General features: G+C 48.5%; 1 protein-coding gene across 1 annotated transcript in view; it reads right to left on the bottom strand.

Annotated features, from left to right (window-relative positions):
- LOC142905813 (polypeptide N-acetylgalactosaminyltransferase 18-like) overlaps positions 1 to 20,799 on the bottom strand; it is a 108,955-nt gene extending 88,156 nt beyond the window's left edge. Inside the window, exons 1-4 of the mRNA XM_076052952.1 lie at positions 20,778 to 20,799; positions 18,500 to 18,716; positions 10,356 to 10,522; positions 9,736 to 9,946 (exon numbers count right to left, since the gene is read on the bottom strand). Of these exons, the coding sequence (XP_075909067.1) occupies positions 9,736 to 9,946; positions 10,356 to 10,522; positions 18,500 to 18,716; positions 20,778 to 20,799 (617 nt within the window). The remainder of the gene's footprint in view (positions 1 to 9,735; positions 9,947 to 10,355; positions 10,523 to 18,499; positions 18,717 to 20,777) is intronic.
- Between the last annotated feature and the right edge of the window lie 7,175 nt (positions 20,800 to 27,974).

The following is a 27,974-nucleotide window of genomic DNA, read 5'->3' as shown; positions in this document are numbered from 1 at the left end:
TTGAGGTCCATCATCACGGAGTCGTCACGAGAGGGTCCAGTTCACACCCTGATCACTCGTTGCCATCCGCGGCTTCGCCAATGGGATGCGCTCGCGCATCGGGTTTTGGCGGCCGCTGCTGGGTCCTCGGCGGTAGCTGGTTATGTGTTCCTGCCAAGGCAACATTGCCACGGACCCCAAGCTGTGTTCCTGCCAGGGCAACATTGCCACGGACCCCAGGCTGTGTTCCTGCCAGGGCAGCATTGCCACGGACCCCATGCTGTGTAAATGCCAAGGCAACATTGCTACGGACCCCAAGCTGTGTTCCTGCCAAGGCAACATTGCCACGGACCCCAAGCTATGTTCCTGCCAAGGCAACATTGCCACGGACCCCAAGCTGTGTTCCTGCCAAGGCAACATTGCGACGGACCCCAAACTGTGTTCCTGCTAAGGCAACATTGCGACGGACCCCAAGCTGTGTTCCTGCCAAGGCAACATTGCCACGGACCCCAAGCTGTGTTCCTGCCAAGGCAACATTGCGACGGACCCCAAGCTGTGTTCCTGGAAAACTTCACAGAGATGGTCAAGACGGCCAAGGGTCGTGAATGAAGAGTCCCCTGTGTGGGCTTCAGTGGGGCCGTCTGGTCGGGCAGCAGAGACACAAGAGGCCAAGAAACGACATTCCAGTCGTGGGCTGAGCTCAAGGAGGGCTAGCTCGAGCACCATCCTGCAGCGGGGAAAGGAGGTGGTGCAAGTGGTTCAGCCGAGCCCATAACAGCCAAGAATCTGCTGTCCCTGTCTGGGGGGGGGGGGGGGCGCTGTTCAACCCTAGCACATGGGCGAGAAGCCGTGCATGTGTGACGAGTGCGGCATGACGTTTTCTCGCGCTTGGCCTACAAGTATATATATTTTTTCCACTTGTGTGTTAATCTATGTTTGCCCCGGATATTTAAAAGATGGCAATGCTCCTGCTGTGTATCCTACTGCTGTCCCTCCCGGCCATATCTAGTGCCACACTCAACTTTACAAACAGCTACCCTCGTTACTTTGCGTCCATACTTGTTGCTCGATTTGCCAGTACACCTGCTAATGAAACAGCTCATAGACACTTCTACACTCCATCATTTTATCCTTTAAAACCCAATCTTTGTCCCATTACTTCACTAGCACTCCTTCCAAACTTCATTCTGCTGTTAAAAATAACACCATCTGCGAGCTACTGATATTCGTCCAAGGTTCGCCGCTCTTCATCCTTTCACAGAAAATACTTGTGCAAACTATTTATTCTACTTTTCTTATTTCTGGGTGGTATTGAGCTGCATTCTGGCCCAAATGTAAAGAACTCGTATAATTCGGTAGATTTTTCTGGCAGGAAAGGTGTTGGTGTTCTACATGTCAACATCTGAGGGCTTGTGATTAAATTAAGTCAACTAAAACTAGAAGTGGCAAATCTTGACCCGGACATTTTTTGCTTAACAGAAACATTTCTCACTCCTGCCGTCAATGATTTGCAGATTGCAATTGACAACTACAACCTTTTTGGCTTGACCGAGGATCTAAAGGAGGTGAAATTGCCATCTATGTTCGTAATACTATTGCATGTTCACTAGCTCACTCCTTGTTTAAAAAATGTTGCTTTGAAGGTCTGGCTCTCAAAATAACTCTCCCAAATAATCAACAGATATTGGTAGTGTGCTGCTATCGACCGCCTTGTGGGAAGGATGTTGAAGCTGCATCTGCACTGAGAGAGCTTTTTTGGAGCCTCCCTAAAGGTGAAATAGATTTAGTGGGTGATCTAAATTGGAATTGGCTAAACCCGCTGGCCGTGGCCACAAATTTTGCAGATGGATTTAATCTGTTTAAATTAATAAATGTCCCCACAAGACCCAACCTAAAAAATCCGGGACAGTCATCTCTGCTTGACGTCCTATTGACAAATGCCTCTCACAATTTCACACCGATTGGTGTTCTGGGTAATAACCTTAGTGATCACTCCTGCATTTTTGGGGTGATATCATCAGCCAGACCCAAAGCCCCCCCTAAATTGATTGAGAAGCACTCTATGAGACACTTCAGCACTCAGGCATATATTAATGATGTGCTTCACTCGGATATTGACAAGGTCTGTGATATACCCAACCTGACTATGGCTTGGGAGACCTTCAGGTACACGTTTCTCCAAATTCTTAACAAACATGGTCCGTTGGTTAGATTTAAAACTAAAGGCAACCGCCCACCATGGTTTGATCCTTTGATTACAAAGCTCATGAAAACTAGGGACAAGGCTTGGGCATGTGCTCATAAAAGTAATTTGGTCAATGACTGGATAGAATACGGGATTTTAAGGAATAGATGCGTCAAAAAAAATATGGCATGCAAAAAATGCCTACTTTTCCTCCACTCTCCTGGAATCACATGGAAATGCCAGGATTTTCTGGAAAACAATCAAATGTATCGAAAAGGCATCCAAAACAGACACTCTGCCCGTTGAGCTTAACCGAAATGGGGAATATTTTTCAGATCTCAAAAAAATAGTTGACAATTTTAACCTTCATTTTTCTGAAGCTGGTAATCTTTTTGATAATGTATTGGGAGTCACCCCTGCTCATGAAAATTCCTACACCCCTGTCCAACCAATAAACGAATTTAGTTTCCAGCCAATCCACGAAAGTAATGTTCTGAAACAACTGTCCTACCTCAAAGGGTCCTCCTAGACTGGAGCAGATAGGATTCCGGTCTTTGCTCTACTAACTGTTGGTCACCTAATATACAAACCTATAGCCCATATTTTCAACCTGTCCATCAAAGAAGCATCAGTTCCTCTAGAATGGAAACATTCCTATGTCTGCCCATTTCACAAAGGGGGCCCTAAAGATGATCCAAATAACTACCGACCTATCTTAATTTTGTCCCCGTTGATGAAAATTTTTGAAAAATTATTTACCTCCAAATTAGCAGTTTCCTGTCCACCAACAATCTACGACATCTAAAACAATCTGGGTTTCGAAAAAAATACAGCACCACATCTGCTGCATTAGACTCTCTGAATCACATTTACAGTAGCCTTGATAATAAGCAGTACTGTGCCTGTCTTTTTCTAGACCTATCCAAAGCTTTTGATACAGTAGACCACAACACCCTGCTTAGTAAACTAAGTTGCCTCGGTTTTTCCGAAAACGCAGTAAAATGGTTACAAAATTACCTCTTTTGTCGCACCCAAACTGTATTCACAGATGGTTGGAGGTCAACCAGTGTTAAGATAACAAAAGGGGTTCCACAGGGTTCCATCCTCGGCCCCCTTTTGTTCTCTCTTTATGTCAATGACTTGGGCACTGACCTGGATCATTCCAGGGTAAATCTCTTTGCAGATGACACGATGCTGATTACTGCTGGCCGCTCTCCAAATGACGTGGTTGCTAAGCTACAGGGTGATTTCCACAAACTAGAACATCAGCTAGTTGATCTTAAACTAGTCCTGAATACCTCCAAAACCAAGGTGCTATGCTTCCCACCAGGACTAAAGCAGGAAGTTATTTTTCCCCAATTACATTCCTTAAATAATTTTCAAATTGAGCAAGTTAAGATCTATAAGTATCTTGGGGTCATCCTGGATTAAAAACTGAATTTCGAAGATCACATTGATTATATTGTTAAAAAGACAAAAATAAAAATTTGTTTTCTGTATCGACACAAGCACTGCTTCCCCCCAATGTTTCGTTTGGAATTGATAAAAGCTACCAATCTGCCTCTACTTGACTACTGTGATATCGTGTATAAATCAGCCCCAAGAACTGTACTGAAGAAGCTTGATTCCATCTATCACTCGGCCTTAAGATATACATTGAACTGCCCATATAGGACTCACCAATGTGATCTCTACATTGGGTCAAACATAACATATCTTAATGTTCGACGGCTTGTGCACCAGATCTTATTTTTTCACGATGTACTTACAAAAAAAATCCGCAGACTACCTGCTGGATCTCCTCTCTTTTTCAAATAACTTATTTGACCTCAGGTCTTCGCTCATTTACCAGCTTCACATTCCCTATTGCCGTACAAAAACTTGAGGAAGGGCCTTTGCTATTGATGCCCCAGGGTCTGGAATGCTATTGCCAATAAACTGCAGCTTGAATCACTACCAATGAGATCTTCTCTCAAAACTGCTCTAGAGGAGTTGCACATCCCTAGCTGCCACTGATATTCATTGGCGTCAAATAAAATCAAATGTTTCGCTCCGGATGACGCTGCCAACTATTATCTGTATTTTGATTTAGCGCGCTGATCTTAAAGGTGCATTGAGAAATTGAATACTCCGACTGATGCTTCTGTTGTTATGGAGTAACTCATGCAGCCAGCTATGGCTCTAGGATTTGGTGTTACATGTTATTTATGTAGTTTATTGTAAAAATTCGGTCACAGTCCCTGTGATCACTGTTACGTTGCAAGTATGGCTTTTTTTTGGTGATTTCGAAGACGTTTTTTGGTTTGGACATGTTTGTTTTGTTGTAGTACGGAGTTAAACTGATGGCCTTAATCCTAGTTTTCTTGTGGTTGTTGTTGTTGTTTGACTTGCATCCCACTGGGATTTTTTGCACACAGCGTTGGTGTACGGTGCTTTTTTCAGGAATATTTTGCTGGGTTCTTTTTTCATGGATTTTCTTGTTTGCACAGTCACATAGTCACTTTAAGATCTTCTTTGGTTCTTTCTGTCTGGAGGACAGCGCTGTCCTCCAGACAGTCTCGTCCCCTTCACCTGATGAAGGCCGCTTGTGTTGTGGCCGAAACGTCGTGAGAATATTATTGTGTTATTTTATTTGATCAATTTATTATTTTATTATCATTCTACGTGACTTTACCGAAAGAACCAAAGAAGATGAATCCTTGCAGTCACGAAAGCTTTAAATCACTTTAACATGTTTTCTTGTTCGTGTTTTTTTTTGTTGTGGTTGCACCCGATTGAAGAGCCGAATGGCTCACAGGGCTATACCAAAATAAATCAACTGAACCTGAAAACTGAAAAATGTGCAGGGAGTTGAGGTCCGGGTTTTGGTTGACATGGGGGCATCTGCCACGATTATATCAGTATATTTTTGGGCTGTTGCCAAACAATGTTGGTCCATTACGGCCAGTTCAAGGGGCTTGTGTCACCGCGAATTGCGTCAGTTTGGGCATTTTAGGCCACATTGTTGCATCGGTCAAAAGCGGCTAAATCGAACTGCAAGGGCCCATTTTGGTTTCCAAGGCTTTGGCAGTGCCATGCCTCTTGGGAACCGATTTCTTGGCCAGGATGCCCATTCGGATTCTCATGGACCAGGTTTGTGTGGAAATGCCATCGGGCCACAGGTTCCACTTTTTGAAGTCTCCCACCGTTTTGTCTCCCCTTGCCGCCAGTGTGAGGGCCATGAATAAGGAGTCCGTGACCATTCCGCCAGGGTCAAAAATTCTGCTACCCCTTAGGCTGCACAGGCCCTTGAGATTGCACTCCCCGGAAACTGGCATCCTGTTGTCTCCCTCGAACTACTTTTCGAGGTCTGGCTTGGTTGGCGCCTTTACGGCCGTGTCAGACGGCCGGGACCCCTTTTTGCAGGTCCTCAATTCAGGGACTTCGCCCATCTTGGTTCCGCCCGGCGCTGTCTTGGCACACGCGACCCCAGCTCCTCCACCCGACGATGCCAGGCAGGCTGGAGGGGTTGTGGCAGGCGTGCTGCATGTGGGGGGGGGGGAGGGGACGGGGGGGGGACGGGGGGGGGACCGGCGCATCTTGTGTCAATGTGCTGCACAATGAGAATGTCTCGTTGTCCCCCGGGAAGTGCCAGTGGCTCCGTACACTCATTGAGAGGTTCACCAATGTTTTCAGTCAGAGTAAATTTGATATTGGTCGTACGATCCTTTTGGAATATCACATTGATACGGGCAATTCTGCCCCTATTCGGTTAAATTCTCACCGCTTCAGCCCAGCGGAAAAGGATCATGTCCGCTTGGCCTTCGACGAGATGTTGGCAGCGGACATTATCTCCCCTTCCACTAGCCCTTAGGGTGCCCCCATTGTGCTGGTCAAGAAACGGGATGGGAGCCTCTGGTTCTGCATCGATTTCCGTAAATTGAACAAGATCTCCGTGGCTGATGCATATCCACTGCCTCGCATGGATGATTCCCTTGACCCCCTCTCGGGTGTGCGGTTCTTTTCCACCTTGGACTTGCTCTCAGGTTTCTGGCAATTGCCATTGGACGAGGCCTTGAAGCCCAAGACAGCGTTCCGCACACCATAGGGGCTGTACGAATTCAACCGGCTCCCTATGGGCCTACATTCGGCCCCAGCCACCTTCCAGCTTCTCATGGAGATGGTCTTGTTTGATTTATCTGGACGATGTGATTTTCTTCGGCCGTACATTTGACGAGCACTTGCAACGCCTTGAGTCAGTGTTCATCAAAGTGCGTGCTGTGGGGTTGAAATTTAAACCACAAAAATGCTATTTATTACAACCATCAGTAAAGTATTTAGGACACATTGTTAGTGCGTCAGGTGTCACCACGGATCCATAAAAGACAGCTTGTGTCCGGACGTGGCCGACTCCCACATCTGTCGCTGAGGTGCGTAGCTTTGTCAGCTTCGCTTCGTATTATCGTCGTTTTGTGCGCGATTTTGCTACGATAGCAGAGCCACTGCACGCACTCTCTGCCAAAGGCCAAAAGTTCCACCGGGGCATACAGGAGGAAGCTGCCTTTGCTGCTCTTTGCACATCCTTGGCGGATGCACCGCCTTTGGGGTACCCAGACTTCTTAAAGTCCTTCCTCCTCGACACTGACGCCAGCGGCACGGGCATTGGAGCGGTCCTGGCCCAGGTGGTCGACAGGGTTTAAAGGGTTGTGGCATATGGCAGCCGCGTTTTATCCCCCGCTGAACAGCGTTATTGTGTCACACGGTGGGAGCTGCTTGCCATCATCTTCTTTGTCCAGCTCTATAGGCCCTATTTGTATGGCAGGCGGTTCACCGTCCGGATTGACCATGCGACCCTGCAATATTTGTTGTGGATCAATCAGCCCTCGGGTCAGCTTTCCCGCTGGCTGGAGGTGCTGAAAGAATACCCTTTCGACATCATCCACAGGAAGGGGGCACAGCATGGTAATGCGGATGGGCTCTCCAGGTTGCCTATGGAGGGTGGGTGCGCGTGTACCCTGAGTTCGAGTCACTGCAAGACCCCAGGGAACACCGCAGCCAAGTTGGTTGCAATGGCTGATGCAGACCTCCCTCTGGGTGTGGCGTTGCCCGTTGATTTTGGCCTGGGACTACCCTGAGAGGTGTAGTCTGAATTGCAGATGGAGGATTTCTCTCTGCTGAGGCTACGACGCCGTGTTGGACTAAGCGCCCGGAGCTCAGCTCCATTGGCCACCCCGGCAGTCGCTGTACATGACAGCCTCCTCATGCGTTGGGATGCCCAATTGGAGCGCTACTGTGTCATTGTACCCACTGCCCTGCGAGGTAAATTGACCCGGACCATTCACGAGAAACTCATGCACCTCGGGTACAATAAGACCTTGCTGACCCTTAAACGGGACTACTACTGGCCGGGTGCTGAGGGTGATGTGGCACTGATTTTGAAGGGTTGCCACGATTGTGCGCGGAGGAAAGCCCCAGTTGGCCAGAATCGGGCCCCGCTGCAGTCCATCCGGGTTTCTTGTGTCAATGAGCTTGTGGCACTCGACATCTTGGGCCCATTCCCAGCATCCCAACGGGGCCACAGGTACCTCTTGGTGGGAGTCGAGTACCTCACACGTTGGCCTATGGCGTGGCCTCTGGTAAACCAATCAGCCTCTTCCATCACTGAGGCGTTCGTACAAGGGTACGTTCTGGATAAGGGTGCACCAGAACAACTATTAACAGACCAGGGCCGGACTTTTTCTTCCCGGTTGCTCAAGGAAGTCTGACACCTCCTTGGCACCAAGAAAATCCGCACCTCGCCCTACCACCCTCAATCCGTTGGGATGGTATAGTGATTGAACTGCACCCTCACGTCCATGCTGTGTCACCACGTGAGAACGTCCCAGACGAACAGGTCCCAGACGTACTGGGACCTGTTTGTCCCGGGGGTTCTGGCCATATACAGGTTGCCCCACATGCCTCAATGGGGTTCTCGCCCTTTTATTTAATGTATGAAAGGGAACTGGAGCCCCCGATGCACGTCTAAATGTACCTAGGGACATCAAAAAAGGGATCGGCGGTGCCCACCCCGATGAAAGTCGCACTCGACCGGCTGCGCGAGGCACGGCAGGCGGCTGTGGATAATTCGAGCGCCTGCCCAAACACCAAGCTGCCAGCCTGCCATGGAAAAAGGGCGAGAAAGCATGGCTACACTACCCCCAAGTACCGGTTGGCACATCGCCCAAATTGCATCGCCCTTGGCAGGGCCATGTTGAGGTCGTGGAGGTCCTTTGGCCGCAATGTGTTCGTATTTGGTTCGGTCGCCGGCACTGAATTGTACACCCATTTCGGCTCAAAAGATATGAGGCACCTCGCCTCGTTGATTCATCCCCACTTCCTGAGCGGCTGGGGGGTGATGCGTCCGACGTGCCGGGCCGTGTGCATCGTGAGGGCATGAGCAATGACTGGCCTGTGTGTGCACCTGCAGAGCCATCGCCAGTAGCACCTGCAATGACACCTCTTCCTGCGGATGCCCCGGCGATGGGCCTGTCACCAGCAGGCGTGTCGCCTATCACCACAACCGACTCCGCACGAGGGAATGGGCCTGCAGCGCACACACGCTCGTGGGGCATGCGGTTCCGCTGACGGCCACGGGGGCTGTTGTCATCGGCTTTCAGCCATCGGCGCCAGTGCCCGCATTATGCTACATGATGACGGCCTTCATTTTTTTCTAACAAAATATTTTTTTCTTCAATCATTATTGTCGTGCTGCCCTAATATTACGTTCGAGTCCTTGCAGATGGTCCCGCCTTCATGCATGCTTCACATGGCTGCTATCAGTGTTCTGTGTTCTGTTCGTGTTTCGTATTGTTCACAGCCGGGTCGGCTGATTTTTTTTATGGGGGGGTTGATGTAGAGGAGTAGTATAGGGATATTATGCCATGTGTACCTTCCGGCGTGAGGACATCACAGGAAGTGACGACATGTGTGCCTTCCGGTGCGATGATGTCACGGGAGGTGACGTCATGCGCACCTGCCGGGGCATGACGTAATGTCTTAGGGAGATACTTAGGGAGGACCCGGTGAGGAATACAGGGTCACTGTGGAAGCCCGGAACGGTAGACGGTAGAGACAGGAACCAGGGGTAGGGCAGAGAGAGAGAGAGTCTGGAGAGAGCCCGGGAGCTAGCGGGGCTAGGAACAGACAGAGTACAGGGTCACTGTGGAAGGACCCCGTACAGTACCCCCTATTCCTGGTGAAATATCTACCCCTTATTAACCTAATAAACCGTCGGCGCGAGCCCTTACCTCAAGACTGCCTCTGAGTCGTCCTTTACTCTAGAACAAAAACAGTCGCTGAATCTAGTGCTTTCGAATGTGCTTCTGCGGCGGTCTGGAATGCTTTCCTTCTGATATTAGGAAGCTACTAGAGCTATGCCCTTTTCATTCTTAATTTAAAACTCATTTATTAAGAGCTGCTTGTTGTTGTGTTTAGTTTGTAGTCCTTTAATGCACCTCTGATTAGTGTGGTTGTATGGTGTGAAAGAAGTGCGTGTGTCCATGCGTCCATGTGCATGTCCGTCGTGCATATGTGCGTGCCTGCGCCACACGTACCATCCGACTGGGAACTCCACATGGCCATCCATGACCACCACCACAGAAGACGTGGCCGCCCGTATACCGGAGACTCGCGAGGCACTCAGGCCGAGCCGATGAGCATGTCGCACGAGACGAATGCTCGCCTTGCCCCCACCATCCATCAGGTCCCACACCCCTACAGCTGTTAACTCCTCCACCCTCGATGCAAGCTCTTCCTGCAGCTCCGCTAAGGCGGCACCGGTTACAACCACAACCAGAGATTAGCAGCAAACAAAGGAGCATGCAGCGGCTTTTGGCTAGCTATGCAATTTTAAATCATTTAGTTTGAAAACTATCTTTTTTAACTGCTGTTTGTGTTTAGTTTGTTATCCATCCCCCAGACCTCCAATTAGCGTGGTTAGCTACATACGGTGCGAAATAAGTTCAACGTACAGATAATACACTACACACTACACTTTTATCACGACACTATACACTACACCGCAATACGATATTGATCACTCATTATTTTAGAACTGATTGTTTTGTTTAGTTTGTTGCCCCTTTTGTCACACCTCCGATTAGCACATACATACAAATATGTGTTAGACAGCAATTTCAGGGTCCCACCTCCATGCCTCTGCCTGGAGACTTACGCATGTCGCTCTTGTCATCGACGAGGATGATCTCCTTGAGCAGCCGCGCGGGCGTGTTGCGCATGGCCGAATGTAGGGCGCGCATTAGGATGGAAAGGCCCTCATTGTAGAAGATGAGGACCAGGCTGAGGTCCGGCAGATCCTCGGGGTACTCTTTGCTGCTGCAGCTACGAAAAAAACGGCAACACGAGGGGAGAGGATGGTTGTTCCGCAGAGTGGGTCTGGCAACGCCACCACCAACACAGGGTGGCTCAAGGGTCAAAAAGGGGTAATCTATGTTTCACCTTATCGTCGCCACTTAACTTGAATGCAAGAACATTGGGTTCCTAAAATTCTTCAGAGTGAACACAATGAGGGTAAGCAAGCATGTTCCCAGTGGCCAAAAACTGCGCCACAAAGACGTCGTTAAAGGACACCTCAAGAAAGGACACCTCAAGTCAGCCAAACATCAATCTGGACACATGGAAGGAAATGTTAGTCAACCATAAACAGTGGAGACGTAGCGAATGGCGGAGCCAGGATTTTCAGGTAGGGGGGGCAACCCCTCCAGCAATGAAAAATGATAGTTGTTTGTAAGTAAGGACTTGTCCCTTGCTTTTTATTTGACGCGTGTGCGGCAATGGCATAGCCATCGCTCAAGGGTCGAATTCGAACCGTGTGTGATCAGCATCGCGCTCGCTGAAGGCATGCCTTCAGGGAAGTCGTGTACTGTATACGCAACTGCGCACAATTATGTGAGTCACTTATAACTGCTTTGCCATTACTTATTGCCAATTATGGACACAGACTATTGTCCTATCATCTCATAGAGTCCGTGGCACGTAATAATTTGCTAGACCGTGGCAGTGGAGGTCGCAACATGCCGATGTATTACTAATAAACCCCAATGATCCGATCGAAATTACGGATTTCGATCGGATCATTGGGGGGGGGGGGGGCACGTGCCAACCCACCACCCTCCCCACTGGCTCCGCCAGTGGACATAGCTATAGCCGACTAGGTCAAGAGCGTTGAAGAAACCATGGCAAAAAAACCTATCGGCATCAACACTAGCAGCAACGCACAACACAAATCCCATCCAGCAAACCACCAAACGAGATGTTAACTCCCTTGCCTGGTATGCAGGAGGTCGTGGGTTCGATCCCGACAATGGTGTCTGTATATTTGGAATTTGCATGTTCTCCCTGTGGTTATGTGGAATTTTTTCTGGATCCTCTGCTTTTTCACTCCACATTTAGAAACATGTACTTAGAGTATTTGGCTGCTATAGATTTCCACATTACAAGATAATTAATTGACCTATAGTTTGTGATAGCCAGGTTGCTTCTAAAGAAGAGATATTTAGCCCAGTGGTGCCATACCTGGTAAAATAAAATATATTTTCGTTTTGTTATTTGTCTTCATAATTTTCCTCCGCAACCCCCCCCCCCTCCTCCCACACACACCAGAGTTCACTTGTAAATTGTCCTGTCAACTGTAGTGTGACACACTTCATGCTCATGCGACAAATATGCACAAATCATGGTTTGGTTACCAAAATCCTGAATGCGTTGCTTAACTTTAATTTATTTCCACAATCGATCACTAAGTTGCAGGCAGAAGCCTGCTTACAAGCAATGATTGATTTACGTAATCTCGAGGAAGATTTGGTTTTACAACTGATTGCTCCAGCAGTGCAAATTTCCGTGTTGGACATTGATCTCCGGAATCGCATATAACATATAACCTCTGAGATCCCTTCTTCTTCAGATGACCTCTGTTGTAACACGAGCAAGAGGAAGAACCTTCCCACCAACGCGACGTTCATCGCATGATGGTCGAACCGATGTTTTAATTCTCAGAGTTACAATTTTGGCAAAAATTTGTGTGGAATCCAAGTTGAATGCTACGATGTTTCTTTTCTGCAGTCATTGTAGACCGGGCTGAAACAATCAACTCGCTCCACTTGAGAATCTGGATTAATCAAAGCTCAGTATTTGTGAGTGTATGTATCGCTATGTATGTCTATGGGTCTCTAGGTAATCCATTGATGACCAGGCTGAGGGTGACAACTCACAATGCTTAAAAATGCACGTTAATTATCGGCGCCTGCCTGGATTCAAAGCCAGCATCCCAGCATTATTAGTTCAGTGCTCTGATCTAAACTAAACTAATTATTTTACCAGGTAATACCCACCGAGCAATATAGTTATTTCAGAAACGATCTGGCCACATATGATAGTTCAGCGAAGTGGCTTATAACGTGGAAATTTATAGCAGTCAAATAATAAACGCATGTTGATTCTGAATGCGGAGGGAAAAACCGGAGGAACTGGAGAAAAATCCACGCAACTACGGAGAGAGACACATGCAAACTCTCAAATACGCAAGCGTAAAGGTAGGAATCGAACCCATGTGCTATTGTATACGAGGCAAGTTAGTTAACATCTCCGAGCCACGGTGGTGACCCTCTGATCTCTGAGTTACCCAGCCATGCGAAATCCCGTTCCCTATTTGCCTGCAATCGCTTTGTTCACGTCTAAAGCAGGTGCTGTAGTTGCACAACAGGGATGTGTGGTCACGTCCCTTGTAGCATAGTCCCGCCCGTTTCTTTGTTAGCTCTGCCTGCCTGTGAATGTGCCGTGGTGATGAAACACATCGCTTTAAATATCTGAGCAGATTGATTCAATAACGTCGAGTCTGTCTCTACTGTAACCCTTTACACGACTGTGCACAATTGGTTGTATAGACGTCGCGTATAATGGAGGCTCCGCACCTGAGCAATTAATTACGCAATTTAATTAATTGCAGCCAAATTGCGTATATGTGGAGCTCTCGAGAGCAGTTGTGGAAAAACTTTTTTTTTATTATTACCTGATAAGGCCCACTGAGCTTTCTAGCTCTTTTCAGCAGCGACCTGACTATTCCACATGAAAGCTCAACGAAGTGGCTTATGTAGAAATGTATAGCAGCCAAATACTCTAAACCTATGTTGATTCTAAATGTGGAGGGAAAACCCGAACGATCCAGAGAAAATCAACGCGACCACGGGCAGAGAGACATGCAAAATATACGTCCGGCGTCAGGCATATCAGGCGAGGGAGTTAATATCTCCTAGCCACCGTGGCACCCCAATGGAGTTGCTTGCAGCAGAGACAGAATCCGCTGTTCAAGCAGCGAATTGCACAATGAACTTTAGTGTAACATACTTTATGACCACGCGGCTCATTTGCACAAGTCATGATTTAGTTGCCACAATCTTGAATGCGCTGCTAAAGTTTCCTTTATTGCCACAATCGATCACTAAGTTGTGGCAACAAGGCAGTTTTCAATCAATGATTGATTTACGCAATCTCTAGGGAGATTTGGTTTTGCAAATCATTGCTCAGCGAGGCCCACCCCGCCACCCTGACAAAAAGACCAAGATCCCCCATATAGCCTGTCACAGACTGTTGGGGAAAGTGCTGTTAGCGAGTTGCACTTATGAAGGCCGGCACAGCACATGATGGGGTGGGCGGCCAGGACGACGCCCGACCTCTTTGGTCTCCCGAGAGGTGATGATGTTTACTACACACTGCATCAAGTACTCATTTGAGGCTGAGTCGACCTAGCAGAGGCTCAGGACCGGTTCGATTGATCGCCATTGGTGTCGGATGTGCGCGGGAATCGAACTCAGGCCACCCGGTTCTTAGTGCAACGTGCTAACCGCTACACTACCGCTCCCTTTTACACAACGACGTAAAATAAAGATATAATTAGACACTGCAATGCGGAAACTGCATTATATGGAGGTAATCTTTACTCCCCTGGAGGACAGACAACAAAAATGCTATTAAAAAATACGACACGGATTCTAAACAATACAAAGATTCATAATAAAGATTAACTATTTCGTTGAAGTGGCTCAGAGCTTTGAGCTTCAGCTACTTGTCAATCATCCGGGTTCTGAAATGTCGTGTGAGTTGATTGTCTCTGATGGAGACACTAAGAGTTGGAAGCGCTCTGTTTATTAACACGGCCTATCAGTTATCACTCTCAATAACTCGTCTCTAAATGAACTACAGTTCCCAGTCAGGACAGTTGGTAGACTGCCTGACTAGCGATGCCGAGATGGTGAAGACAGAGACGATGGCGAAGACTCCAGCAGCACAATGGGATCCCACTCCACACAACAGCCCCGAGGTCCCCTCTCGGGGCAACTCTTATACTGTCCACGTGGCCTGGCTCTGCCCCCAGCCACGCCCCCTTCTGGAACCTACCCATGGGTTCCTCGTGTGCCCCTTCAACGACCTTTCCCCTAGATCCCTCTCTGATCTATTACCTGTTCCTGCTGTCAGTCAGGGATGCTGTAAGCTGCAGATCCCCTTCTCCGCCAGCAGCCAGTGCTATGCTGCTACATGACCAATACTATGTCACTACATCACCCCCCCCCCATAAAAAAACAGCCGTCCCGGCTGACATCACTCAGCGAGAACCCACAATAATGAACCTGTACCCCAGGGATTGAACAATGTCTGACGACCGCCAGCATCCTGCAGCCTGCGAGCGTTAGGAAGGACCCCAGATCAACCAGTAGCCACAGCCAAGCTCGTGTCTGTGGCCACCCGCCAGACGGCGTCAGGGGCAGTGCGCGCGCCCGCTCACGCGCCGTGACACAATGAGAGATGACATTGTGCAAACCTGACGTGCTCGAAGAGGGAAATGCATGAAGTGACTGATGCATCACGATTTGCCTGCGGCCCCAAGGAAGCACAGATCGGCGGGGCGGAGGACGAAGAAGGCAAGGAAAACGATCCAGGGCCAGCATGGCATCCCTTGGTGATGTGGCCCAACTGGCCGTACTTAAAATAGGTGATCGGGGACCTCCATGCTAGACGGAGGGAACTGCCTCACCAATCCCATTCCAGCCATTGCCCCTCGCTTTTCTTCCCACGCGGGCTTCGGACGAAGGATGTGCAGGCTTGCTCCAGCTCCTGCGGCTCCAGCTCGTCCTTGTCCTCCAGGCCACCGCTGCAAGCTGACATGGGCCTGGATGCAGCGGGCCACCTTCAGGGATAACAAGTCGCCCTTTTCCGTGGTGGGAAAAGAGATCCCCAAGTCCTGGGCCAGCAACAGCAGTGTCTCCAGCGCCAGGGAGTCAAGCACTGTCTGCTCCATCCGCGGATATGCTGCATGGCCCAAGGCCAGTAATGCACTGCGAAAGACAAGACGTGTCTCGGTCTGCCCCCACCTTCGCAGCACAAATCTCCAATGCGCTATTATGGCGGGTCAAAAATAGCGGCCACGTGGGTGCATGCCTGAGGCAGCGTCATTCGGTCCGCTGCAGGGATGGCCTCCAGCACCATGTGCAGAGCTCGCAGCACCTCTTAGTCAGACAACCCGACCAGGGTGCAAGCTGCGTTACAACAGTGCTGGAAAGCCGTCCAGTCACCCCCCACAAACTCCTAGATAAAATGGCAGCCTCTTTTGTAAAGATGGCACCTCTGCCAGAGCCACCGATGGCGACTCAAATTTGGCGGAAAGAGTTTCCTGCCCAGGTGGAAAAATGGTGGGCGTTTGTGGAGCCCCGCTCATGGTGGGCAAAATGGTGGCTGCCCACACAGGCAGAAGCTCTGCTGCTTCCGGAGATGATCGAGCTGCATGCCCGCTGCCCTTGTGCAGCAGCATCTCTGCAGGCGTCGCGGAACCGAGCTGGACAACCAGCTCCGCTGCGATGGAAAGCAAGCCCGCGAGACGTCCGGTGAGTTTGTGCCACCCCTCTCCGATCGCCAGCAGCAAGGGGTCGACGTCCCTCCCTTGTTACTCTGCTGGGATCTCCACCTTGGGACGTGTCACCGGATTCCCGGATTCCGGGGCTGTCGGGGGGATCACATCCCTGTCGTCCTCATCACCAAAGGACACTATCAGCGGGTTCTTCCTCTTGGCCGACTTTGACATGACGAAAATACTTCTTTTCTTGAATTTCTTTAACACTTCTGACGCCAAATGTAGTGACTTACTCGGAGACACTAAGAGTTGGAGGCACTCTGTTTATTAACACAGCCTAATGGTTACCATTTTCTATAACTCGTCTTTAAATGAACTACGGTTCCCAGTCAGGACAGTTGGTAGACTGCCTGACTGGCAACGCCGAGATGGTGAAGATGATGGCGAAGACTCCAGCAGCACGACAGGATCCCACTCCACACAACAGCCCCGAGGTCCCCCCTCAGGGCCACTCTTATACTGTCCGCGTGGCCTGGCTCTGCCCCCAGCCACGCCCCCCTTCTGGAACCTACCCGCAGGTTCCTCGTGTGCCCCTTCCGTGACCTTTCCCCTAGATCCCTCTCTGGTCTATCACCTGGCCTGCTGTCAGTCAGGGCTGCTATAAGCTGCAGATCCCCTTCCCCGCCAGCAACCAGTGCTATGCTGCTCCATGACCAAATGTCACTACACTTGTATTATTGATCGTGTTATACTTTTTACGTTTAAATCTATGGATTTTCATGGATATACATCTATGGATATTACAGATATCCATCCGCAGACGTATACAGAGATCACAATGCCCTCACATAGAGACCCATACTCAGAGACCCACAGTCTCACTAAGTGGCCCATGAAGGTGGTGAAATATCAGTCGACTTGGCGATCTTAAAACCGCCTTTTGAGTGGGCAGATTTGAAGTGAAAGTGTGTTAGTGGGGTTGGGCTTGTGATGCCGACACTTGTGAGTGCGGTGAGGCACGTAACAATGGAGGATCTGTATTTCTGTCGGCTCCAGTGGGCATAGTACTGTAATGACATTATCACCTCAGGGGGTGTGCAGAATTTGGTCATGTGAGGGCCCCAATGTTTTATTTGTCTCGCACGGTCGCACCAAAACTATTATTTATCGCGGCTCCTCTTGCCCTAATCACGTCATCATTATGCTCACGGTCTCGAACATTTAACGTCGCAGGGGCGCTCCGTCTAAGTAAAACGCAGCCACTATAGCTATAGCTCATGCAGGGTGCTTCGAAAAAATGTTAACCCTTCGGAGAATTTGCAACAATACCACGAGAAATGTGCCTCCGGGCTCTGGAGACCACCTGGAGTAGATTCCAGGTATGTGTTGACAATGATGGTGAACATACATTTGTTATCATGTTACAGTGTATTAGCCGTTCTTTTTACATTAAAAACTATAGTCCCTTTGGTGACTGCAGGGATTCGTATTCTTGGTTCTTTCGGTAAAGTCACGTAGAAGGAAAACAATAAAATAATACAAATATAAAAAAACAATAAAATTCTCACAAAATATTATTGTTTTATATTTTTATTATTTCATTGTTTCCCTTCTACTTGACTTTACCGAGAGAACCAAGAATATAACTATAGTCCCATATAAGTGTTAAAAGTGTTGAAGCACCCTGTATAATAAATGTGTAACTAATTAACTAAATATCCCATAAACGGATTTCTAAGTCCATTGTGCTTTTACTCAAGTCATATGGTGGGTGTCAAGGGGTGCTATAACTAATAGCTTTGGCTACCGGTGGGGGGGGGGGGGGTGTCAAGGCACCGCTGCCCCACACTCGTTACACTACTGGTCCGCTCCTAGAGGAAGCCAAACAGAGTACAGGACCTGGCCAGGGCTACAGAGCTGGCCAAGCCATTGTGCTCACACTAGAAACATCAACGACTGTAGTTGCAGAATATGAGGAGCGTGGTCACTTCCCTCACCTCCAATTAAACATATTGAAAGGATGCCACCTACTTTCATTCAGTACATCAAATGTGATTAATTCTGGGGTCAAGAGACTTGAGAGTGCAAATTAAAGTATGTGCATTGAGAAGCATATTTTTGGGGGGTTAAATCGCGTAAATATAATTGTATGGTTAACCCACCACTACCCAACACAGCCAATAGAAAAGTTTGTCACGTAAATGTCACAGGAGTGCGATTGTGGCCATGCAACCCAAACTATAGATCGTATCATAAACCCACTGTAGTCTGTGCTCCTTCATTGGCGGAGGAGGAGGTATAGCAAAACGACACGAACTCCGTCTCCAGACGATCTCTCGTCGTGGATAGCAAACCCTGGGAATTGGCACCTAGGCACCTTAATACATTTGTTGCTGCAATGTGTAACAATGAAAGAGAATCTTATACAAAAACAAATCATTCTCATCTAAATGTTTTACCCATGTGGTCGGTAATCAGGGATGTCTCTGTCCAGCGGAAGGCGATCGCTCAGGTAGATGTTGTAGCCGTATTTCAGGAATTCGGAACAGGCTATGCGTTTCTCTCGGAGAGTTAATTCCTTTCCCCAGTTTGAGAAAAGAACCTTGTCTGGATGGGAGATCCACTGATTTCCCGCACACACTGACTCCTTGTCTGTAAAAGAGAAATAAAGATACACTGAAACAATTACGGACCCTTTAAGATGTACGGGCTATCGCGACCATTATTAATAATAATCGGTGTTTTTTTGGGTTAGATCACATACATGTGCCGTAAACCGACCACCATCCGATATAGCCAATTAGTGAGGTTTGCATGTGGAACAGAAACATTCCAATTAGTGACTAATTCAGCACAATGGTTATGTACTGCAGGGAAACCCAATAACATTACCATTCCCGTTAAGTTGCCAGAATTACCACATTATTTTAATACAATCTTGATTTGAAGCTTTCGTGACTGCAGGAATCCATACTTTTTAGTTCTTTCGGTAAAGTCACGTGATTTCACCGTAAGAACCAAAAAGTATTTTAATACAAATACTTTAACCCCCCTGAGTTCTTCGCAGTGATGACATCACCTTACTCGAAAATGGTCCTCAATTTATTTCAAAAGAGAATTCATGCATGCATGCATTCATGTTAATGGAAGTTAGTTTCAACATTAGTAACACTAAATAAAATAACTCTGTGTCCTGAATTTTGGACGCCCCTTTATATTCCACGAAGAGCACTCTCCAACATTCTCTGTAGTCTCTGCGAGGGATCTTTATCTTTGCCTATTTCCTGGGAAACAAATGTTTGGAGCATCCACTTGAAATTCAATCACTTACGCAGCAAAATAAACCCTTTATCACCATCAGCCACCATTCTCAATCCACTGCTGGATGAAGGCCTTCCCAGGTGGCTGCAACTGATTATCACGATCCTCCTGAGTATCTATGGGACTTTTTTGGCAGTATCAAAAAATTATGGGGAAAAATAGACTGCATACCCTTTCTGGGTATAAGACCGGACACAGGAAGACCACTTCTCAATTCTAGCAAATCGCCTGATGATGCTGGTTGTTGTAATCACCAGCGAAACTTTACAGTACCCGCATTGTAAATGTTGCGAGTTTGTATTCCAACACAACCGCTGTGCTGAAGCAGTCACAGATCGAATGATTGTTCAACATGTAAACCTTACTTATGTCGGCTGGAGGTGGGTTTACGAAACATTTATATTTACATCTTACCCAAAATACTAAAAACTATGAAATTGTTTTTATTTTACGAGGTAAGGCCCACTGAGTTATATATCTCTTTTCAGAAGCATCCTCGCCACAAATGATAACTCAACGAAGTGGCTTATCGTCACGTGGAAATTTATAGCACCCACGTACTGTATTCTTTAAAAAACACCTGTATTTTGAATTACGGACCCATTAGCCTCTTATCACACGTACAGACACTGTTTGTGAAGATAATTGGAAACAGAATAAAGAATAGGTTACAGGCCATACAAGCACGCAAAAACACGCAGGATTTATGGAAGGTGTCTCTACCATCCACCACGTCAGCATCAGAACCAACGTCTTTTTTTACTATTTTCATTTTTCAGGTAAAGCCCATTGAGCTCTTTTTCAGAAGCGACCTGGCAATCTCAAATGGTAGCTCAACATGGAAATGTATAGCAGCCAAATACTCTAAACGCATGTTGATTCTAAATTTGCAGGGAAAAGTGGAAGAACCGGATTAAAATATACGTGACCAGGGAGAGAGACATGCAGACTCCCAACATACAAGCGTCAGGGTCGGGATCGATCCCACGACCTCCTCCATACCAGGCGAGGTAGTTAAGATTTCCGAGCTTCCGTGGCGCCAACCTAACACACAAAAACGATCAACACATTTATCCTGGTCGATGAATGTGCACGGCTGAATGTTCACACACCAAAGACAAATATCCCCCTGCAGATTTAACAGACTTTTGGGGCAAGTGCTGTTAGCGAGCACCTATGAAGGCCAGCATGGGGGGGGGGGGGTAGTCAGTATCACGCCCGGCTGCCTTTTTCTTCCGAGTGACGATATTTACAAACCGCAACAGATACTCATTTGAGGTTGAGTCGACCTAGGGGAGGCCTAGAAACGGTTCAGATAATTGGCACTGGTATTGGCCGTTGAAACCGGGCCGCCAGATTCGTAGTGCAACGTGCTAACTGCTACACGACCGCTCCGCACCACACACACACGCGTACCTTCCATGAGCTTGCCTAGCATACTCTCGATCTCATGCAGCTGTTTTGACACCGATTCATCCGCCACACATGCCGTCCTTGCAATGCCATTCTTCGTTTTGAATAAAAACCACGCGAAGTTAACGATGCCTATTGCGAACAGTGCTTTTAGCAGCAGCTTGAATCTCAAAATAGATACCATAGTCAAAACTAGTTGTTTGATTGCAACAACTATTGCAAGGGACTGGCCCAGAGAAATATCCTGTATGTGTGTTGAACTTATTTTGCACCGTAAGTGGTCTACCGTGCTAATCTAAGGTGCCGGTGAAGGACAGCAAACGAAACACAAAAAGCAGTTCTGAAGAAATTAGTTTTCAGTCTAGACGATTTAAAAGTGCACAGCACTAGTGGCTTCCTAAGTCACTGAAAAAATGCGGTTACACAAGCCCAACTAACACGTTCTACTATCGTCATCAGATTATCGTCCCAATTGAGCACGAGTGGGTGGGTAAATGTGTAAGTGAATGTGTGTGCCAGGGGTGGTGCTGGCCACCCACCCCCTTGTGTGCCGTGCCGGCCTTTATAGGTGCTACTCGCACCTATGATGGCACTTATCTTAACAGTCTTGACAAGTCCAAAAGGAGGGATCTTTGTGCCTTAATGAGTGGGGGGAGTGGCAGCACAGTGGTCAGCCAGACGTTATGTTTCCGTTCAATAATGATTGGTTATAATATAGAATTTTGCATAATCGCTGCCTCAGTTTGGTGCAAAATGCAAAAAGTGCATACTTCACAAGTACCCTCTGGGATTCGCATGGGAATCCAAAGCTCTTCTGGCAAACCATAAAAATATATCGAAAAAAGCTGTGTTCTGCCGGTTTACTGGCTAATCTTATTCTTGGCGGTCAGCACCTCACAAATGGCCAGGATAATGTAAATGGTCTAAACCTTAATTTATCCAAAGCTGGTCATATTTATAATACACACAGCACTATTAGGCCTCTTCTGAGCTCAAAATCCAAAATAAACCGTTCATACCATCCATAACAAATCTGATGCAGCTCTCAATTGATTACATTTTCAGCCCATCAGCTTGATGTCCAAAAACAGTAGACCCTTCTAAAAAAAGTCTCCCTCAACTGCAGCTGATAACTTACCTGCATTTGCTTTAATCGCAGTGGGTGACCTGATTTTCAGGTCCCTTACCCACATATTCAATTTGTCCATTACATAAACCTCACGACATGTTGAATGGACAACTGCTTTTTTTCGCCCCGTTCACAAGAGGGTCTACAATTGACCCTAAAACATGATATAGCAATTGTTAGGGTCATTTATCAATAATTATCGGCCAATGTCAATATTATCACCATTGATAGAACTACTTAAAAATGACTGAATACTCAAATTGAATATAAGCTGTTACATCCTTAACAATCAGATTTCCGTAAAATGTACAGCACAACATCCGCTGTGTTGGACTCCATAAATTTCGTTTTTAATAATCTGGAACCCAATACTGTGCCTGCCTATTCCTAGATTTATACAAAGCATTTGACGCAGTAGACCATAGCATCTTATTAAATATACTTCGAAGTTTACGATTTTTTGAGCATGGAGTTGGCTGGTTTAAAAGCTACATCTTTGCTAACCTGGTGTCAAACAAAATTTGAAATTCTAAGGGTGTTCCTCAAGGGTCCATTCTTGGACCGATCTTATTCTCCCTATATGTCAATGACTTGGGTACCCAGCTTGAACATTCTATGATAAATATATTTGCTGATGATACTGTATTACTGGTTGCTGGCCATTCCCCCAAAGATGTATAAAGGAAGTTAGAGCGACTTTAATATAATTCGACTACAACTCAAACCACTTATACTGGTCCTAAATGCCAGTAAAACTAAGATAATGTATTTACCTCCATGAAAAAGACAACTTAGAGCAGTTAGACAAAACTAATTGCCTTGGGGTCATCAGACTCAAAACTTATCTTCCAGGATCACATTGACCACAAAGGGAAGAATGCAAAAATATTTGGCTTTCTATATAGACATAAACAAAAGCACAGTTTTCTAGTGTAACAATTCGGAATAGTTTGGGGGTTTTATGGGGAGTGTGATTCCCTGGGGAGATACGTAACACACCAGGCGGGGGTTTGTCGTTCTTTTCCCTAAAAAAAAACATAACATATACATACACAAATATTAAGCTATTGTGAAAGCCCTGCGTTCCGTTTGTCTGTCCATTTGTCCATCAACACAATTTTAAGAGCATTTCAGAAATCCTGAATCAAAAAGTTAAAGAAAGTAGGGGGGTAAATAGTTCATCTAAAAGGTTTCCAAAAATTGTCGACACCTCTCCCCCACCCCCTCCAAAAATAGTTTTACTCCCCCCAAACCAAATGTTTATTTTGTAGGCATATAGACCTACACACCGTACATAAAATAGAGTCAGTAGTAGTAAAAACTAACTCTACACTATTATCCAGTGACTTTATAATAGTACCTTACTGACTCTAAAGCAGCATCTAGTGACTATACAGTAATATCTACTGGCTCTACTGTAGTATCTACTGACTCAACAGTAGTAGATACTGACTATAGATACTGACTATAGTAACATTAACTGACTGTAATAGTATCTACTGACTCTATAGTAGTATCGACTGACTATAGTAGTAACTACTGACTTTGCAGTAGTAACTACTGACTCTACAGTAGTATCGACTGACTCTACAATAGTATCTACTGACTGTATAGTAGTGAAGTGTCAGTGAGTTAGAGACGAGGTTTGTCGAGGCATCTTTATTGGACGATCTCACCTGCACACTCTTCAGTCGCTAGCCTATACACAACACTAGCCATCTAACACTGACGGCGCTCACAGAGACAGCCAACAACTATTCGAGCGAAGACAGCAGTGACAATGGCTACGAGACGACAGCAACGATGAGACAATCCAATCCCAGAACCGGCAGCCCCGAGCTCCCGCTCTCGGCCACTTTTATGCTACCAGCATGGCCTGGTTCTGCCCTGGTGGCGCCTCCCTTCTCGAACCCACTAGCAGGCTCCAGGGGCCTCCGGATAGGACCCTCCATGACCCTTGCCCCAGTTCCTCCACCCTGTCGACACACCTATGTATATGCTCACCGCCGTGTTTACTGTTTGTCCACTACAGTTGCTGCTGCTGGCCACCAGCCAGCGCTATTACACTACAGTAGTATCTACTGACTGTAGTTTATCTACTGACGGCAGTAGTATCTAAAGACTCTACAGTAGTAACTACTAACTCTATAATAGCAGTATCTTCTGACTCTATAGCAGTATCTGCTGACTCTATAGTCGTATATGCTGACTCTATAGTCGTATCTACTGACTCTACAGCAGTATCTACTGACTGTTGTATTAGCTACTGACTGTAGTAGTAACTAATGACTCTATTGTAATATCTACTATCTCTATAGTTGTGTAGTGACATATATTGGGTCACTACGGTGTTAGCACCAGATACCGACAGAAGAGTGGAACTGTGCATGTTAGATCCTCTCTCTGGCACCAGAGTATGTATGGCATGGAAGGGGGCCCTAGCGGGCATGGTACTAGTGACTGTCAGAGAGAGGGCAGTTGAGGACGTGACAGTCTGGGTGAACCCAAGAGGACACTTCACCAGGACATGGTAATGAGGGGGGCCAAGAGGGGGCGAGAGGGACACGCAATGTATGGCCCAGAACCTACTGGTAGGATCCAGAAGAGGGCGTGGCTGAGGGCGGAGCCAGGCCACGATTAGGGGAATAAGAGGGAGGTGCCGAGAGCCGATCCAGGCTGTCTTCTGGAAGGAAACCTGCTGAGCTACATATCTTTGATTTTCGTGCTTCGGTAGTCACGTTCGGCATCGTGGGTCAGGCAGTGTGTTACTGACCTGACCCGGTCATGTACTTAACCCGTTGTGGTCTAGTTAACCGTGGTAGTTACCACCTATATCGTTATCCCGTGTATGTTCGTGTAGTTACCCCGTTATGGTCTTAGAATAAATGTGTTATCTCCAGTCAAGTGTGCGTCTACAGTGAACCCACTACAATAGTATCTACTGACAGTAGTAGTATATACAGCCTCTATAATAGTATCTACTGACTCTATAGTAATATCTAAAGACTCTATAGTAGTAACTACTATAGTAGTAACTACTAACTCTATAGTAGTTACTACTATAGTAGTATCTGCTGAAGCACTATCTGCTGACTCTATAGCAGTAGCTGCTGACTCTATCGTCGTATCTACTGACTCTATTGTGGTGTAAGGGATGTCAGGGGAAGGATTCCCGCCATAAAGAGGGGGACAGTGGAGTGGGAACAATGGAAGGGGGAGGAGCAGGCGAGGCGATATAAGAGAGAGAACTGGCAGGGAAAAGGGGAGAACTGGAGGGAAATGGACACAAAAGGCTGTGAATGAGTGTGGACTTGGAGAAGCAATGAAGGACGAACCCCCTGCAACCTTCTGTCAGCTCTCCTTTACATCTGGTAGCAGCGGTGCAATCGAGTATGTGTACAAGGAAGAACCCAACAGAAGAGGAAGCAGGGACCGGGGACCCCCCACGTTCAGAGCAACAAGGGGGCCTGCTACCAAGAACAGCAGCAGGGGTCCAGACCCCATGGAGGACCCCATAGAGGACCGCATGCCCCGCATGGAGAGGGTGCTCCAGGAGCTACTGCATGGGCTCTGTATGGGAAGTCCGCCGGCGCCGGGACCCTCTCTCCCACTCGCACTACGGGAGGAGGCACCACAGAACCCAGCGGCCAACCAGCCAGCTGGGTATGAGCCACAACCAGCCCTGTCGCGCTAGCCACCACCTCCGCCAGGGCCGCCAGGGCGAAACACTCAACGGGGGGTGGCAGGACGGGCACCCTGGCTGGGGCCCATCGAGAAATTTGTGGCCGAGGTAGGTAATTGGGAGGCATTTGTCCACCAATTCAAGGCTGCTTTCTATGCTCGCGAATGGTCGGATGATGAGGTGCTATGAGTGCTGCCATCTCTTTTCGACGACAATGCACTCGCCTCTTTCACCTCACTTCCTGCGCGCAACAAGACCATGCTTCAGGCGGCCTATGAGGCTTTGGGGAGATCTACTCCCCAACTGGGGGTGCCTTTAGACGGTTCCAGGACTGCCAGCGGGGGGCTAGAGAGTCCTCTTTAGCCTACAGGGGTGCACTGCTCGTGTTGGCAAGGAGGGTTTTCCCTCGCCTGGCCGACGAGGCGCTCGAGAACCTCGTCGTCGAGCACCTCATGGCCTACGCTTGCCGTGCCAGTGTTGTAATGCCGGTGGTGACGCCGGACGAGCATACCTCGCTGTGGGCTGCCCGGATCCTACAAGCCCATGAACAGGTCATGGGCCAGGCACTTCCAGGGCTAGCGTGGTGGGGAAGAGCAGCCGGGCCGTTACCGTGGCGCTACCAGGGCCAGAAATGCCAATCGACGGACCTGCACCATCGCCACATGTTGTCTACGTGGACCTTCAGCAGTTGAGCTGGAGCCATCACTGCAGGAGGTCTACGTGGTATACCGGGGGCGCAACCAGCCGCTGTGTCGCAGGCAGCCACCTCTAAAACACTGCAATGAGCCGCCCAAACAACACGCCCCGTGGGTCTGCCACCATTGCGGTCGAGAGGGGCACGTGGAAAGGGGGTGCCACACGGAGCCAGATGCAGCCAACTCCACCTGGAACCCGCCGGGGCCGAACATAGATAGGAACCAGGCGAGTGATGCTGTCCAGATCACTCAGCGCGCGAGAGCGTCGGGTTGGTCGGCCGTCCGGCAATCCATACTCCCGACACCGCGACCTCACCGGTGGCCTGCTCGGGGTTGGCGCCGTCAGTGCCTGGCCCTGGGCGCCACCATCCTGGTCAGGGGAAGGGAATCACGATGGAGAAGGGGATCACGACGGGGCCGGAGATCGCGACAGGGCCAGGGATTGGGCCGTGAGTGGGGATTGAGTCGTAAGTGCGGGTCGAGTTGTGTGCGGGGGTCGAGTCGCGAGCGGGGGTCGAGTAGCGAGTGGGAATCGAGTCGTCAGCGGGAATCGAGTCGCGAGCACAGATCGAGTCACAAGCGGGAGTCGAATCGCGAGTGGTGGTCGAGTTGCGAGCGGAGGTCGAGTCGCGAGTGGGGGTCGAGTCGCGAGTGAGAATTGAGTCGCGAGTGAGAATTGAGTTGCGAGCGGATGTGACGCCATGGGCAGACATGACGCCAGGGGCGGAAGTGGCGTCACGGCCGGAAGTGACATCGCGATTGGAAGTGATGTCACAGTCAGAAGTGATGTCACGGTCGGAAGTGACATCGCCATGTTGAGTGACATCGCTGTTTACCTGCAATGCCAGTGGGTTTCCAGGGGCAATGGCACCGGGGCTGAGGCAACACACACAATTGCCAGTGTGCCGTGGAGCCGTCTCGCACACCGCCTTGCCCTCGCAATGCGACGGAGCAAGACGGGACCGGGAGGGGCACCTCACAAGGGGGCCCATGCCCCCACAACAAAGGAGGGGGAGGGGTTAGGGGAAGGGCTCACGGGAAGGCCTACCCCCTAATCTCACACCCCACACTACAAGGGGGGCCCATCCCACGTCACAGGGGGGGGGGCACCTCACACTACATGGGGAGCCCAGCCCGCACCCCAGTGTTGAGCCCACCCCATGTAACAAGGGTGCATTGACCCTGCTGTGACACACCCCAAGGGAACGAGCCACATCTTCGGCCCGTTCACATCCATCCTCCATCACCTCGCCATACACCACAGGATAGCGAGCCACTGCCTGGTCAGTGGCCGGACTCAGCCACACAATGGAAGAAGCTTGCAAGGCGAGTAGTAGCGGCCGCGTCAGGAACCTTGGTCCTGGTCGGTGCAATGGCGGGAGTGCCAGCACGCATTCTGGTTGAAATGGGGGCATCGGCCACGATCATCTCGAGCACCATGCACGAGATGCTGCCCGATAAAAATCGGCCTTTAGTCTCCATCAAGACGACGTTCGTCGTGGCAAATTGAGGGAGTATGGGCTTCCTGGGTCAGGTTGAAGCCTTGATACAGATTGGGCAAGTTTCGATAGCAGTCTCTGCAACGTTGCCCGTGCACTGCCTGTCGGGGATGGACTTTCTGAGGCAAATGAAAATAGATCTGGCCAACGGGCGGGTGGAAGTCCAAGGAACACATCTCCATTTCAATAAGGTGG

This window comes from Petromyzon marinus, chromosome 59 (assembly GCF_048934315.1).
Source record: "Petromyzon marinus isolate PM22_M1 ecotype Great Lakes invasive population chromosome 59, UKy_Petmar_22M1.pri1.0, whole genome shotgun sequence".
Taxonomy (NCBI): Eukaryota; Metazoa; Chordata; class Hyperoartia; order Petromyzontiformes; family Petromyzontidae; genus Petromyzon; species Petromyzon marinus.
Note: the sequence above shows the minus strand (reverse complement) of the source record. Positions and strands in the feature narration are given on the sequence as shown.